The 15,994-nt window shown below is 29.4% G+C and overlaps 1 protein-coding gene across 1 annotated transcript in view; it reads right to left on the bottom strand.

Annotated features, from left to right (window-relative positions):
• Positions 1-2,064: 2,064 nt before the first annotated feature.
• LOC129225323 (troponin T, skeletal muscle-like) overlaps positions 2,065-15,994 on the bottom strand; it is a 92,588-nt gene continuing 78,658 nt past the window's right edge. Inside the window, exons 14-19 of the mRNA XM_054859914.1 lie at positions 15,251-15,472; positions 14,248-14,318; positions 13,867-13,888; positions 10,982-11,062; positions 3,241-3,584; positions 2,065-2,499 (exon numbers count right to left, since the gene is read on the bottom strand). Coding sequence (XP_054715889.1) covers positions 3,276-3,584; positions 10,982-11,062; positions 13,867-13,888; positions 14,248-14,318; positions 15,251-15,472 — 705 coding nt within the window. The 3' untranslated portion in view covers positions 2,065-2,499; positions 3,241-3,275. The remainder of the gene's footprint in view (positions 2,500-3,240; positions 3,585-10,981; positions 11,063-13,866; positions 13,889-14,247; positions 14,319-15,250; positions 15,473-15,994) is intronic.

Here is a 15,994-nt window from a genome sequence, read left to right as displayed (position 1 = left end):
TCCAGAACAGCTTCTGTCTTTAATCTGCATGCTATTTTGCTTTGGTAGAACGTTTTAACGGCGAAGGAAAAAAAATGGAATATTTATTTAGTTTTAAGATGATGAAATCTAAAATCATTCCAATAAAATTAATTTAAAAAATGGTTTCATAAAAATTGTAATTGTTGGCCAACATATTTAATGAAAAATAGTTAATCTGATAGCCTATTAAACATAAGTATTTGGGTCCCTTCCGAAACTGAATCCTAACTACACCACTGTAATAGAAACCAAAAGCTGTAAAATGTGTGTTTCATTTTTCTTCTTTCTCATTTCTATTTTGCAAATTATTTTCATTCTTGAAACACCGAATTCCTTCTTTTCAAGTCGACAATATTTTGCTATTTATGCTTTAAAAGAAACAGAATAAATATCTGCATATTATGGAACTTCAGTTATCAGTTTATTGTTTCAAATTAATGAGTCAAACTCAAATCTTCACGGTATTTGTTAATTAACTTAGGGGAGGGTGACCCAAAGTGGGTAGATCGCCCAAAACGTGTAGGCCTTTGTATCCCCCCCCCCCTCCCATGATGTGTAAGAGGCGATGCATTGCATACGTATGTCTGTTTACATGAACACCTCCGATTTTTAATCAGTCCCAGAGAAGCAGCAGTGAAACAGCAGGGCGCAACTAGGCTTAAAATTAAAAAAATGATACATTTCTTTTTAAAAAATGAAGTTCTGTAACTTGTGATTCGCGGAAGACCAGCTTATTTCTTAGATTGTCAGTAATATTACGTTATTCTGACATCATCCATCTACAAACTACGGTAGTAATTTCGTTTCTTTTTTTTAAATAAGGTTATTATTATTGAAATATAAAACGTGGCTTCGGGCAAAGCGGGTATAGGATTTAATCATACATTTATTTATAATTTCTTGACTCGTGCGCTGACTTACATTTTCTATTTCAATAGCATAAGTATAACTTTACAACGCTTTTTTAACAGATTTTCAATTCTTCCTTTTGATTCTGCTTTTGCGACTAGCAACACTTGGTAGATTTGATCACTTTTCCTTTTCCGTGTTATCCACAGTTATCTAGAAAACGTTTAATTACATTTTAATGTTATATATGTTGCGACCCGCGAGGTTCACTTCAATATGAGGGGAGACAGTGCTGCGTTTTTAAAATTTTTAGTTCAAGATTAGTTCTTGATTTAGTTTTGTGTGTTCGAAGTAAGAGGTTCTGAAATTAATTCTTGTTTTGGTTTTGTATGTTCGCGGTAAGGAAGTTCATAATTTTTTTATTGAATATGAATTCTAATAGTTCAAAGCATTGAAAAACTAGACATTACATGTATTTATTTTCGGTTTAGCACCGAATAATGGTTTTTAATACTTCAATTGCATAGTAACTCCCATTTTTGTAGTTTATGTCACTCTGGAAACTGAGTGTAAGTTGCATATAATACTACCCGATTTAACTATGCATTTATTTCAACGAGAACTGCTGAGGTTGAAGCTCGACTCAACTCAAGCTGCACTCCAGATATGACCACACCATTTACGGAAAGTTTGATATTTTTTATCCAGTCCAAGAGCCGAATAATCCTGTTCCAATATCACAAGAGAATTGATTTTGAGCTGAAGTTTGAGAGACTTTAACAATGACAGATTCAACAGGTGCCTAAATCAACATTAGCATGAACGGAGAGTCTTTGACCGGCCAGTATCGAACCCGTGACCTTTCGCTCACGAGAGGTGATCCAAGTGACGGGCCACCTAAACCTATTTTCTATTAGATCAGTCCACGAAAAAGTCACCATGTTATCCCTCACGGAACAGCTCATGTATTTCAATGATCTAATAACTTTAAAGGACAATGAACAAACCTTTTTGCTTAAGAAATCACAAATAATTCACAATTTCTTAAGCAAAAAAATGTTGTTCATTACCCCTTTTAATTATCAACTTTAATGAAGTATATGACACCGACTTGAAGGACAAAATGTCCATTTTTTCCGTAGAATGGTTATCGTTCTTGTAAAACAACCTCTCTCGACTGAAATAAAAACAAAGTTTGAAGAAACCAAGTAGTTTTAATAAATATTTGTGAACTTTGAACAGATACATTTATCCACATGAAATACAGGTCCAATAATCCATTATCATTGGTTAGTATCAACACATGACACAAAATGCACCGTTGAAGAAAAACAGAAAAAGTTCATTTGAAAATTAATAATAATCATATTTAATTTTCGTATCACCATTTTTACATTGCAGTATGTCTTGTCTGGAAAATAAAATTTAAAAATAAGGAATGAAGTTGAGCGCCATAACGCAGTGATATAATTCAGATGTTTTCCTTCAATATAAAGTTGTATTTGAGTACACTTTATTCATGAGAGATTTATAGGCGGAATAATTTACAAACTGAAGTGGAACCAAATTTGTGGCTGAGATAAATTTCCAGGAAGAGGCAGCTACTCACTTTAATAGTCGTGAAAAATTCTGAAAAATAAAAGCAAAATGAAAATGTTATTTAATAAAATATAATTATTGTTACGAATCATTGAAAAATGGAAACTGTTAATAAAAATATACAATGTTTTAAAATTAACTATTTTCCCAGTGTGTCAGAAAGTTACAGAGAAACATTTTTTGTGCAGTAATTTTACTTTACCATTGTAAGTAGGAGAACGTAGGGCAAAGTAAAATAATTAAAATCCCCTTTTTTTTCAAAATAAACAAATTTGATTTTTTTTTTCCTGAAAATTACGGAACATGATGAAAGGGCAATATGTTTTATTATAAAACTTGCACTGACGCATTTTTTTACTTTCGGCAGTAATTTTATACCTCCGAAAAAATGTGGAATTTTCACTTCTTTTCTTCATAAGGCAAAGTGAAAAATAAAATATATTTACAATGAAATATTTTTTATTCGATTATTAAAGGTATATTTAATCAGGTAAATGAGTGAATAAAATATTTAGTGGAATAAATGAAAAGGAAATGAATCAGTAAATAAGCAAATAAATAAATAAGATAATATAAGAAAATAGCTAAATTGATGAATAAATTAGTGAGTGGAATAAGAAAATGAATAAATGAATGAACAAATAAGGGCCACTCAAATAAAGATAATTTAATGTTTTACCCCTTAATTTATATTACAGTATCAAATAAAATTTAAAAAAATTTATGTGTATTTTTAGTTAAAACAAGTTCAAGCAAATATACAATACATACTCAAGTAATTTCTTTTCCTTTGGACAATATCAAAATTACTCTTCTTCTTCCTCCTCCTCCTCTTCTTCTTCCTCATCTTCTTCCTCTTCCTCCTCTTCTTCCTCTTCTTCTTCCTGTGGAGGTGGTGAGGGTGCTTTGATAGGTTCAGGTTCCAAGTCCAGACCAGGAGGCAGCAAATCAACAATGTCTTCTTCGTCATCGTAGTGTCTGGGTTCAATGACTTCCTTGGCTTTGGGGGCTGTTGGGTCCCATTTCGGTAGATTTTTAGGTCCTCGCTCTTTGAAACTCTTGATTCGTTCCTCCCATGATTTTTCCATAGCCTCTTTTACAGATTTCTCTAATCCCTAAATATTGTCAATTAATTAGTGCATATATATATATATATATATATATATATATATATATATATATATATATATATATATATATATATATATATATATATATATATATATATATATATATATATATATATATATATATATATATATATATATATATATATATATATATATATATATATATATATATATATATATATATATATATATATATATATATATATATTAAAAGTTTAAATAGTACTAAAGTTATTATTCATTTGTTCAGACATTCGTTTGCACAGCAACTTTTACTTCAGCTACAACGCTGAAAAATAGTAAAGCATTAAGAGTAGTACAAGCTTAAAATGAAATAAAGTATTATTTTTTTAATTAATTGAGCTGCATTTAATTATACTTGTGGTTTTAACTCGGTGAATTTGTTTAACAACTAAAGCAACATTTCTGAATTTATTACAAACCAGTACAATATATTGTCTGCTCTCATATTGGTCAATACTACGCTATATATATCATCCTTAAAAAGTTCCGAAAATGCGATTTTAGGATCTATTTCTGCAAATTATCACGAATACTATAAATGTCACTTAATTTAAAAATGAAAGGTGATAATTAAATTACAATTTTGCGTACTACATATAAAATACATTTGAATACAATTTTTCAAAAACATAATTGATATTTTAAAATTATTTTAGATCTTTCATCTACAATTCTAGCCACGTCACTCTTTTTTTTCAGCTAAATAATAATAAAACTAAACATGAAAATACGCACGCCTCTAATAATTATTTCCTAAATAAAAGAAATGGGGAAAAATTGACTTAGAGAGTAAATGCCATGAATACGTTGTACAAGTTTTACTTTCCATTTCTTATAAAATCTCGTAACTAGTGCCGAGGAACGAAATTTTGTATCCTATATATAAAACTGAAAAAAAAATAATAAACTCTCGCAAATGTTTTGTATTTGCGAACCTTAGGATGTTATGTATGAGTAAGGCTCTTACCTACAGCATGCGCTTGTGGTTTTAAAACTTAAGATTCTAATGTTCATTACGTTTCTTTTGAGAATGTATCTTTCTTAACCGAAGAAACTTATAATAGAGAAGTCAAACGTGCTAACATTGCACCTCTGTCTTTCACAACTAAAGAAATTCATGAAAGTAGATGTTGTCTAATACTGGAAGGGTTGTATATCTCTTCCTACTGGAGTGCCTATAACTGGGATTCTATTTTTCATTCTGGAGGAAACCAATTCCATATTATGAGGGATTAGCGGACTTCATCATTACCGGAATTCTAGCATGTGATCATGGGCGTAGTCAGAGGAGGTTAGGGAGGGGAAACTGTCTATCCCTAGAAGAGAGGATCTTCTTCTCATGCCTCTTATTTCTACCCTGTAATGTCACAAAATATAATTTAAATTTACATTTTTAGGACTTCAATTTCAAAACATTTCTGGTAGTGGGGAGCTGCATAACTGCGTTTTCCCCCTCATCCGACCATAAATAGTATAAAATGTGTTTTTTTTAGGGGAGGGGCATTAATTTCTAGCGATTTCTGGGATTCGACACAATTGGGGGGAGGAGGGGGGACTAAAAACCACTGTCTTGTTGCGTCTATGCTAGCTCTTCCCTAACGGGAATCCTGGCTACGCCCATGCATGTGGTTAAACAGTTTTTTGAAATCATTTTATGAGTAATATTTATAGAAGATGTAACATTTCTAACCTATGCAAATACAGAAAATCAACATTGTGTTGCTGTTGTCCCTTTGTCCTTCAAAAATAAAGAACTGTAGTCATAACAATAGTTGTTGCCTAATACGGAAGATGCATGACATCACGTTCTACTGATGTGGCTACAACTGGTTTCAAATTTAACTCTAATGTAACAAATTCGAAATATTACTACATTACATGGGTACAAGAGTTTCTGAAATACAGTTTATATGTAGTGTTTTTGATGATGTAACTTATTTAACCTAAGAAACTGCATGAAATCTAACATATTAAACCATGTGACCATCAAAACTAAAGGAATTCTAAGACATTAGTAGGTGTTGCTTAACACTGGAGAACTTTGAGATCACTCCCAAACTTTGTGACCACAACTTGCTTCTCTTTTTAACTCAAATGAAAACAATTTCTGATATTTCCGGGATGATCTATGGACTTTAACATCACGTAGATGTTGTTCTGAAACCATGAGTTGTTTTTTAATTTCTTAAAACTAACTTATAAGCTGTTTTTATATGTACCCAAAACACTTTTTATAACAAAAAGACAAGAACTAATGTTATAGGAATGCAACATCACAAAAATAGTTTCACAGAAGCAATTTCAGTGCAAAATGCTATTTTTCAACAGAAGCAAACGCAAAACCTATACGCACCGTTATTTCTTTACTAATAATGGTTAATTTTAATCGGTTGCATGAATTTATCACCGAGAGACGCTTGAAAAATTTCCATTAACGAAACATAAAACAGTTGAAAATAAAATGATATTTTCATGGCTTGATATCTGTCAAAATTATTGATTGCTTTGATTGTTTTTCTCCCTCAATCTCCTTTTCTTTTGGTTACGGAAATAATCGTGATAATCATTGAGAACAAATGTGTGGCAACTATTTACATAACATTACTCATATTTCAACACTGCATTGAACTAAATATTGTCGCCTCAAGGCGACAGTAAGACATCTAATCCCAGAAATAACATTAAGATACCCCACTATTACTTTGCAGTGCCAATATTAATTTCTTAAAACAATTTCAAAATTTGTAAAAATAAAATAGTGCTCACTGTTGCAATGTCTTAAACGCTTAGTATAAAATCAAGCACTTTTACTTATTTTTTAGTGCAACTTAAATTGTTTCGTAATATTTTAAAATATATTTATTAGGGGTCTAAGGACCCTTAACCTTCAAAATTTTCGACTTTCTGTAAAAAATATATGTTATGCATATTTTAATTCTGAACAATTTGATACCTTATTTATTACCATACGCCAAAAACTTTTCAAGTTGTTGTAAAAATGCGTAAACTCTCCCCATAGAGATTTATGCTAACAGCAGCTGTTTAGCCTCTTTTTCTCAGGTGCCTGTTTCTTCGGTTTTCTCGTTTTGCGCGCATAATATCTCTGAAAGTGTCTTATATATTTCCGTAAAACTTTTCATACTTGTTTGTCTGGTTTATATTTATGACCTAAACCTAAATTTATTTGATTTTTTTTAAATTATCTATTTATTTTTTGAAATTTTACAAGTCATAATCAAAAATTTCCAAAATTTTGGGCAAAAATATATATCTTTTTTAATATTACCTTTCATTTTTAGTTAAAATTTAGGTTCAGATCATAAATATGTACCAGACAAACATGTATAAAAAGTTTTACGGAAATATATAAGAACCTTTCTGAGATATCATGCGCGCAAAACGAGAAACCCGAAGAAACCGTTACCTGAGAAAAAGAGGCTTAAACAGCTGCTATTAACATAAATCTCTACGGGGAAAGTTTACGCATTTTTACGATAAGTTGAAAAGTTTTCGGCGTATGTTAAAAATAAGGTATCAAATTGTTTAGAATCAAATTATGCATAACATATATTTTTTCCAGAAAGTCGAAAATTTTGAAGGTTAAGGGTCCTTAGACCCCTTTTAATATATCTTTAGTGAAAGTGACAAGTAATAATGAGCAAAAAAAATCAGTTTTAGCCTGTATTTTGTCTGTAAAACCTGGTTTCAAAGCTAAAATTTAAAAGAAAAAATGTATTGGATTTTTTAAAAAAATTCTTTAGTAATGTCTAGATTTTTAAAAAATGATAGATTCGAATGTGACCTCTACGATGCGGTGTTCACATTTCTTTAAAAGTAGTTGTTTTAATTCACACAGAAATTCATATAGATCAATATGAAATTTAAAAAAATAATATTCGCTTTTTCAAGGTTAAAACCCCTAATATTTACTTCTTCGTCAAAATTGTTGTTTAAACAATCTAGTTTTTTATTAATACAAGAATTAATTATATTTACTTGAAATAAGAAAAACTATTTTAATGATACGTTTTTGGCATTTGTAAATTAAGGTGATCTATATTTCCTTTTATAAATAATAGAACTATATTTCCTTTAATAAATGATTTTTCACAAAAAAAAAGTTTATTACAAGTTTCAGAAGTGGTATTTCTCGTAAGTTAGAAAAACCATAAGTCATGCCAGTCGAAAATACATGCTGTTATAAAAGAATGTTTTCTGAACAAAAGATATTATTTTAAAGATAAAATCAAAGACATTAAAATTCGAAAAAAGTACAGTAGAACCCCGCTAATCTGAACTGATTGAGGCCGCTTCCTGCTTAGTTTAAAAAAAATTCAGATTACCCGAAATTCTGATAATGGTAACGAAAAAAAAAAAAGATGAAAAATGAGTTAGAATAATTCATTGCTAAAATATCTAGAAGTCGTTTTTAGAATTGATATAAAATATCTTCCCTTTCCATTAAAACAAAGCAGTGCTGTATTTGAGGCGGAGAGGAGTGGGGAACCCGTCCCTCAAAATTTTTGATTTTTTATTGAAAAATAATGCAAATTTACTGTATATTGGTTTCAATTCATCTTTTCTTTTTTAATTCCCCCTCCCTTCCCCCCCACCTAAATATCAAATAGAGTAACCCTCAAATATTTTTTCCTACTGCAACACTAAAATAAAGGATGTGCTTGTGTATGAAATAAATTTATCTTCCTGTGAGATAAAAAAAAGAAATTTATTATGTAGAGGTGTACATGTGAGCCTTGAATTTATTGCATTGGTTTCATGAACAGAAACAATATTATGCACGCTTAAACTGTTTTTTCTATAATTATTTTTAGTATAATTAAATGTTTTGTAATAATGCTTTGAGTTATGCTTTTAGAAAATCAACTCGGCTCACATTAACAGGTATTTCGGAATAACGTGGTTCAGGTTAGCGGGGTCCGCCAGTGTGTTAAAAACATAAGGCAAATAATTTTTCCAATAAAAGGGGGGTTAACTATCAGAAAAAATATTGCCTTTTTACATCAACACCGAATAAACTAATAATTCAAAATAAAAACATTTTTAAAATTGAAACTTTCAAAAACGATGAAATTATTTCAAAAGGTTGTGTTTTGAAGTCCGAGAACTTCAAAAAAAGTATTAATTAGAAACATAAAATGTAAACGATCTCTTAAACGGTGGGAAAAAATCAATTGGTAATAGTGCAGGAAAAACACAAAAATGAAACACATAGCACATTCCTTGTTGTACTTAACATACATTTAATTTTTAGCTGCTGTCTGAAAACATTTTTAACCCATTATATTTGTACAAGAGCTTTTCATACATTCATGCAGGTATAAATTTTGCTCGCAGGATACAATAGTAACTACTTTTTTTTTTTGCTTTGAACAAAGACACGTGACAGTAAAGGATACATTCATAAATAGTGTATTCGATGATTCTTTGAATTTATCAAGTTTTTATGACTTTTAAAGATTTATTTATCTATTTGTTATATTTAATTAGATTTTTTGTCTCAAAAATGGCATTCTCATTTTTTCCCTTCATCTATGGAAAGGGATAGAATTACAATGCCAGATTTGTTTAAAAAACACAATGAATTTTTAACAAATGAAATATAGTGATGTTCTTTTTCAACTAATGTATGTTTTTGTATGTGACCAACAAAACAAATTAAAAACATTATATTTAGCACATACACATTTTCTACAGTTTTTGACTTTTCGGTATAATTGTGACAAAAAAAGTTAATATTTAAATCTCTAAGAAGAGGAGGAGAATAAGTACTTTTTCTCATCGGCGTTATTAAATTTTCGCACTACACCAGGTGGACATTTATCTCTCCCGTATCCCCGTCTCATAAAAAAAAGAAGAACAGACTTGACTGGCTACCTTTTTTTAAAACTTTATTTTTATTTATTTAGAAAATTTTTACTTAATTGACTAAAATAACGAGAATATTTTCTAAACGCAATTTTTAATCACTGGAAAATGATAAACTTTAAGCGAATGTCCGCAAAATTAAAATAAAATAATTTCAAAGATGATTTCTTCTCCTGTTTTTAACCCCGACGCAAAAAAGGGGATTGGAAGTTAGACATGTGTGTCTGTCTGTGGTATCGTAGCTACAAAATGAAAAAAAAAACGATTTTGATTTTTGTTCTAAAGGTGACATGATCTAGAGCGTTCTCAGCTAGATCTCATCTTTGGAAGACTTCAATTACCAAAGATATTAATAAAAAAAAAAAAAACGCAAAAATTACCATTCTTTCGGAATGTTGGTATTGAAAACTTGCTCTCACATTTAGAATATTAGTACCAATCAAAATAGAAAAATTTTCATGTACAATGGAATTTTTTCGGAACTTGAAAGTCATGTAGAATTTTAATTAAATTTTAATTTCATTGTTGGCAAACGAGGGGAGAAAGCCCAATAATTTAAATTTTTATATGCTGCCATTTTGCATTTGTTAGCAAATAAAATACTCGTAATTGATTTTATTACATTAAATCAATTTTTTGAGATAATTTTCAATCTTTTTTTTTTTTTTTTTTTTTTTAATACGAGCACAACTATCTGTAGCTGTGATTACATTTGCTTTTTGGTGTTTTTCCGTGTTACCTTGATTAAAAAAAAAATCAAGTATTTTTAACATTTATCCGTGTTCTGGTCAGCGAGGTTCATTTTAATATTAAAGGGAAGTTTTTTTTTATTACTTTAATATTCTGTTATACTTTCAGGTTATGCCAAAAGTGTACTAACACAAAACTTGATTGAATGCTGAAAATTGTCTTTTTTTACTGAATATGAAATTAAAATAATGATGATTAAACTTGTTTTGTATTGGAATGACCGTTTAAATATGGATCTATTTTGAGTCACGTAGTCTTAATTATAAAGCACAAACATCGCCAATTTCTTTTAACCGAATGCAAACTAGAACAACACATTTTATTTGTGAAACAGATTCTCTAATAATGCATTCCACGGAAAAGCAGACACTTTGTTCAAAGCACACAGCTAATCTATTTCATTTGAAATAATAATTAAAAGGGTAATGAACCAAAACTGCTGCTTTAGAAATCACAAACGTACTAGTGATTTCTTCAGCAAATTATTTAGGTCAATTACTCTTTAAAATGTGTAATTTTAATGAAATATATCAGCTGTCACTGCGCCATAATATGGCGGCTTTTCCTTAAAACTAATCTAAAGAAGACTAATCTACAAATGCTGATTAGGAAATAGAAAGTTTAGGAGGTTTCCAAAAGAGCTACTTCTAAACACAGGCAAAGAAAAGGGCTAAAGATTTGGGAAATAGAACACAACATTCATTTCTATTCGATATACATACACCATCGAACAAATTTTTCTTGTCACCATACGTCCTTCTGTCTACACGTCGTTCAAACTTGCTAGCAACATGAATTTTGGGCTACGACAAAGAATTAAAACAGATTAACACATTATAGATTTCCATGAAAGAGGCCATTTTGTCAGTACGCTAATTCAATTTTTGAAACAAAACCGCATCAACTATAGGACATCTGGGTATTTTTTAAAGCACTTTTCTCTAACGTCTGCTATATGTCACTCATATTTAAGTCAGAATGAGGCTTTTGTTGGAAATACGCAGACACCACTCTGAATATCAAAAGAAAAATTACTTTGTATTGTTCTTGTTTCTAGGAAACAATTTTAAAGAACTTTCCTTGTTTTATTACGATGCATATAAAAAATAAAAATAAGCCATGGATTTTTCTTTGTTGCAGTCAAAATACTGCCCTTGATGTAGGAGACATAATGGCCACTCTCATCATGAACAAGGCATCAACTTACGTTTTCAAACCAAGATTTCTTGTCTACAAATGACCTTCTATCCAGGCGTCGTTCATATTTGCTGGCAACAGATATCTTCGGCTTCATATGAAGAAATCGAAGGATGAGGGAAAATAAAGGTAGAATTATGGTAAATTTTAGGAAAGGACATAGGCAATGGAGGATATAAAAAAAGTTATTCATAGTGTAATGGGAAACTAACCAAGGTGCATTATTTCCAAGTACTTAAAAATGGTTATTCTAACAAAATGAGAAAAAACGGTTTAAAATCCACAATATTTTTTTTAATATGAATCAATGGTCTATTTACTAACTAGAATTAAAATTGGCAAAAATGACACGCACAAAATTCAAAAAAAAGTCAGAAAAGTTCACATCAAAAAAGTTCAAATCAAGAATCAAAAAAGTTCATACCAAAAATCAAAAAGTTCATTTCAAAAATCCAAAAAGTTCATATTGATTTTTTTTTTTCAAAGTTTGCAAGTCTACTGAAAAAATCGATTAACACAAAATACAAAATCACTACCACTATTCTAACATTAAAAATCTAGTCAGAATGGTAACAAAAATGTCTACTATATTTTTTCAGAGAATCAGATAGCTCAAAAATTCATAAACAAAGTTTTATTAAAAAGATTTTTTTTCTAAAAAAAATTAAATTTTTATTATACTTCAAAAGTTTTGAAAAAATATTTCCTTTTTTTTCCATTGAGCAAAAGTTTTTTCCTTCAATGTAAAACTGATTTTGTTGTTTGGTTTTATCATTAAAAGTATTTTTTCATATTAATAAAACCATTAAGAACTAATTGTAACGCAATTGTCAAAACCTCAGGTAGCACCAAAAACATGTTTCTTTTTTTTTTTTTTTTCTTTTTCTTTTTTCAAAAAATTCTTCTTTCAAAAGTTTCTTTTTCCAAAAATGTGTTCAAAAATTACCGATGTTTTCAAAAATATCAATTTGATTTCCTTGAAATCAAATGTTTTAAATTTAGGTTAAAATGTTATTCTATTTTTTTAAATCCTGAGTTAGCTCACACAAGTAATGTTAGGGGTTATTTTACTGGAGGGGGAATTTACGTAGTTTTAAAAGGGTAGTGAAGGAAATCAGTGTTTTGGGGTTTAATAGGTAACGTTGCCCAGCATTTGACCAATAATTTTATTGATATTTAAAACAATCCACTTCTCTATGGATTAATTTCTTGATATAGCTTTACTAAAAGCAGATTTCTACATTTTTACTTGCGCTAATATTTCTGGAAACATTGATTTTAGCTAAAAAGAATGAACATAGTTTTCTTTCCAAGAAATTCGGAAAAAAATTATTTTAATGTGTTGGTCATTTATTAAACAGCAGATCATATAATCGTGATGTAATTTTTTTTTTAAATAGAAACAGAATCGTGATGTAATTTTTTTTTAAAAATAGAAACAGAAATTTTAAAGCAACTTTTCATGCAGATACATCTTAAAAGTAGTTTCAAATGGAAAAAAAAACCAAGACGTTCAATAAATTTAGATAAAGACACATAAGTGGGTTTTAGGAGAAAACCTAAAGACTTAATTCAAATTTCTGATTAGATGTGTCATAAGTAAAGTTACACTGTTCTTTGGATTATTGTCACATAATCTTAAATAAATCTCCATGGTTTTCTCATCCCAATATACTTTGGACAATCATAATTGAATACATAAAGGTAAAAATATAATTACAAAGCATCTCGTTTTAAAAGTACTATTTTTCTACAATAATGAATATGCTTAGTCATATTGTCTTCGTAATCATTTTTCCTAGACGCTACTTTGTGATATTCTGCAAACGGAACAAAACGAATTAAGGTGGTCGAAAGGAGTATTTTGTTCCTACGAAAAATCAAATTATTCTTTAAAAATATCAACTTTAAGGCAATGTTGCAACTAATTTTAGTTAACCTTCCCTTAAATTCAAAATTTACTGAACGTCTTGATGAACCATTTTTGCAACAAATATTTAATATCAACAGAAAGAAACACAAATTTTAAATGTAAAATTTAATGTCTAGCATGGAACTTTTGACAATGAAATAGTCTTTGTATGAAGATGATAAATTTCATACTTCGAGGACGATATCTATTTTCTAACATCAACCAAAAGCGCATGAAAAATCCTACTGTGTAATAAAAACAACTGTATTTTGCATGCGCTTTTATTAATTAAATTTCTTCCAAATTAAAAACATGTTTTTTTAATGACTTTTCAGTTGGAAAATTTTTGAAAGATTGTCTTCTCTTTTTTTTTCTAGACAAGATTACGAAAATATCATGCTTGAAATATGCTTATCATACCTTTTCACACGCAAAATATGAAAAAGTAGGAATTATTTGATACCTTAAAAAAACTAAAGAGCAATCTAGTAAACCTACCGGGTGTTTTCCTTCAGCCTCGCTGAAAAAAAGAAAAAAAAATATTATAAATTTTATGAATTACTTTTACTTATTAAAAAACAGAATATGTACTAATAGATACATTGTAAGAATTGCAAAATATTTTCGAGTAAATTTTGGGGTTTTTTTTACCTTATCATTTATAATGTTTTTTTTTAATAAAATGTTTTACATCCCTTTTTATTATTTTGAAAACAATCATATGTTTAACAAAACTAAGACGTTGCTTTTTAATTGTAAAGTATTAAATTTTCTTTAACAAAACCTAAAATTTAGAAAATAACATCAAGTACAGTGAATTAAAAATATTTCTAATTAATGTAACTAGTAATAGAAAATATCATAAAAAGCATCACTTACGCAGGGTCAATGCCTTTTTTCAGTGCTTTTTGTCGATTAATTTGTTTCTGCCTCTCAGTTAATTCCCTCAGCTAAAAAGAGACAATAATTTTATGATATTTTCCCCTTTTTATGCTAATGATTTTCTGTAAAAATAAAATAAAATAGCATGATAAATATAGATTAGTTTCTTTTAGTTAGGATACTAACAAGTGGGGTGGGAATATTTCAATGAATGACTATTCAAAACAAAACTATCCTTCATTGATACATTTTTATTTAAAGGTTTGAAAAAAAATTTACAAATTTTACAACATAATATAATTTTAAGGAAAATAAATTCTAAAACATGAATAAAATTGACAAATAGTACCATTTTTTTCTAGAAGTTTATTCTAGAACAATAAAACGTTGTTTAGTTTAAAAATAGAAGTAGTGAAATTCATACTATTTCATTAAATAACATTAATTTGTGTGCTTTTTTTTTTCTTTGGAGGACAGGGGGTTTGTGGTTTCTCATTCTGTTTCTAGTTCTATTTTAAAAATATGTGCACGGGATTCAAAATAAGTACAGGGTATAACGTGCACCGGAGCTCACCGGTGCATAGCTCCTGTACTTATTTTCAATTATAATTTAACTTTTACGAAGTAAAGGCAACTGGTTCTGTAGACTACATGGCTCTTTTTCTTTTGTTAGAAACAAAGTCATGAGTCTGCGGTTTAGCTATGTACAGAATCTGTTGTAAATAAATAATGTTTCATGAAGTCTTAGAAAAGTGGCATCTAGTTCTTCAAATCGCCAACTACGGACATTTAACAGTTAATAAATTTAGAGGAACGTTTCTACTCCATAGGCTTAGAAAGGACTGTATAACCATAAGCAAAATAATTTTGTTCTGAGACATGTCATTCAAGATGCACATTGAATAATCGAAAGTTTACAGTCAAATATTCAAAGAAAAAAAAAGGTTCATAAGAACCAAAACTACTAACCAAGCAAAAAACAAATTCATGTGATACTCACATCATAGTCTTGTCGTTTCATTTTCTCTTCCAAGTCGTATTTCTCACTTTCTAATTGCACAATTTTTGCCCAAAGTTCCTCGGCGGTTTCTCGCAACTTACCGGATCCTAAACCTTCGATGTTCAAAGGTTTGACTCGATAAGTGAGAGCGATTTGTTTATCTTCAGCCAACTGTTCTTTGCTTTTACCCATCTCGGCACGAGCTTGCTCAACGCTGCTCATCTGAAAGAACATAAGAAATCGTGTCACTCTAACTAGAGTTGTTCGACATTGTTTGATAATCAGAGACCAGTTGATTTGTCTGCGTGGTTGTAAAAATGAAATCGTCATTGAAAACATTGATCATCCGACAATTTGAGAAAGATTAAACAAATTCATTTTACAAATAGTTGATCAGATTTGCCACACATTGCAAGAAACATTTTAACCGTCCACATTTAAACCGTCCTTACACTTGAACATGTAAGACTTTTTAATAATAATTACACCCTGGAAACATTTCTAATATTATATATATTCCATATCAACTATTCATTAAAATCTAATTTGTCTCTGTTTCTATAGCTTTTACCAAATTGTTAATATCTCCAAGGCTAATACAGTTTGGTACAGGACATTCAAAGAAAGCCATTCTGTCTTGTTTCATCCCTCTAAACCTTTACGGGAAATAAATGTTAATTTAAAAATACATTCGATTAAGATTCTCTTCTGTCATTCAGGTTGTTTCCAAATTTTGGGACAGAA

Source organism: Uloborus diversus, chromosome 1, assembly GCF_026930045.1.
Source record: "Uloborus diversus isolate 005 chromosome 1, Udiv.v.3.1, whole genome shotgun sequence".
Taxonomy (NCBI): domain Eukaryota; kingdom Metazoa; phylum Arthropoda; class Arachnida; order Araneae; family Uloboridae; genus Uloborus; species Uloborus diversus.
This window is presented reverse-complemented; position numbering and strand designations above follow the sequence as displayed.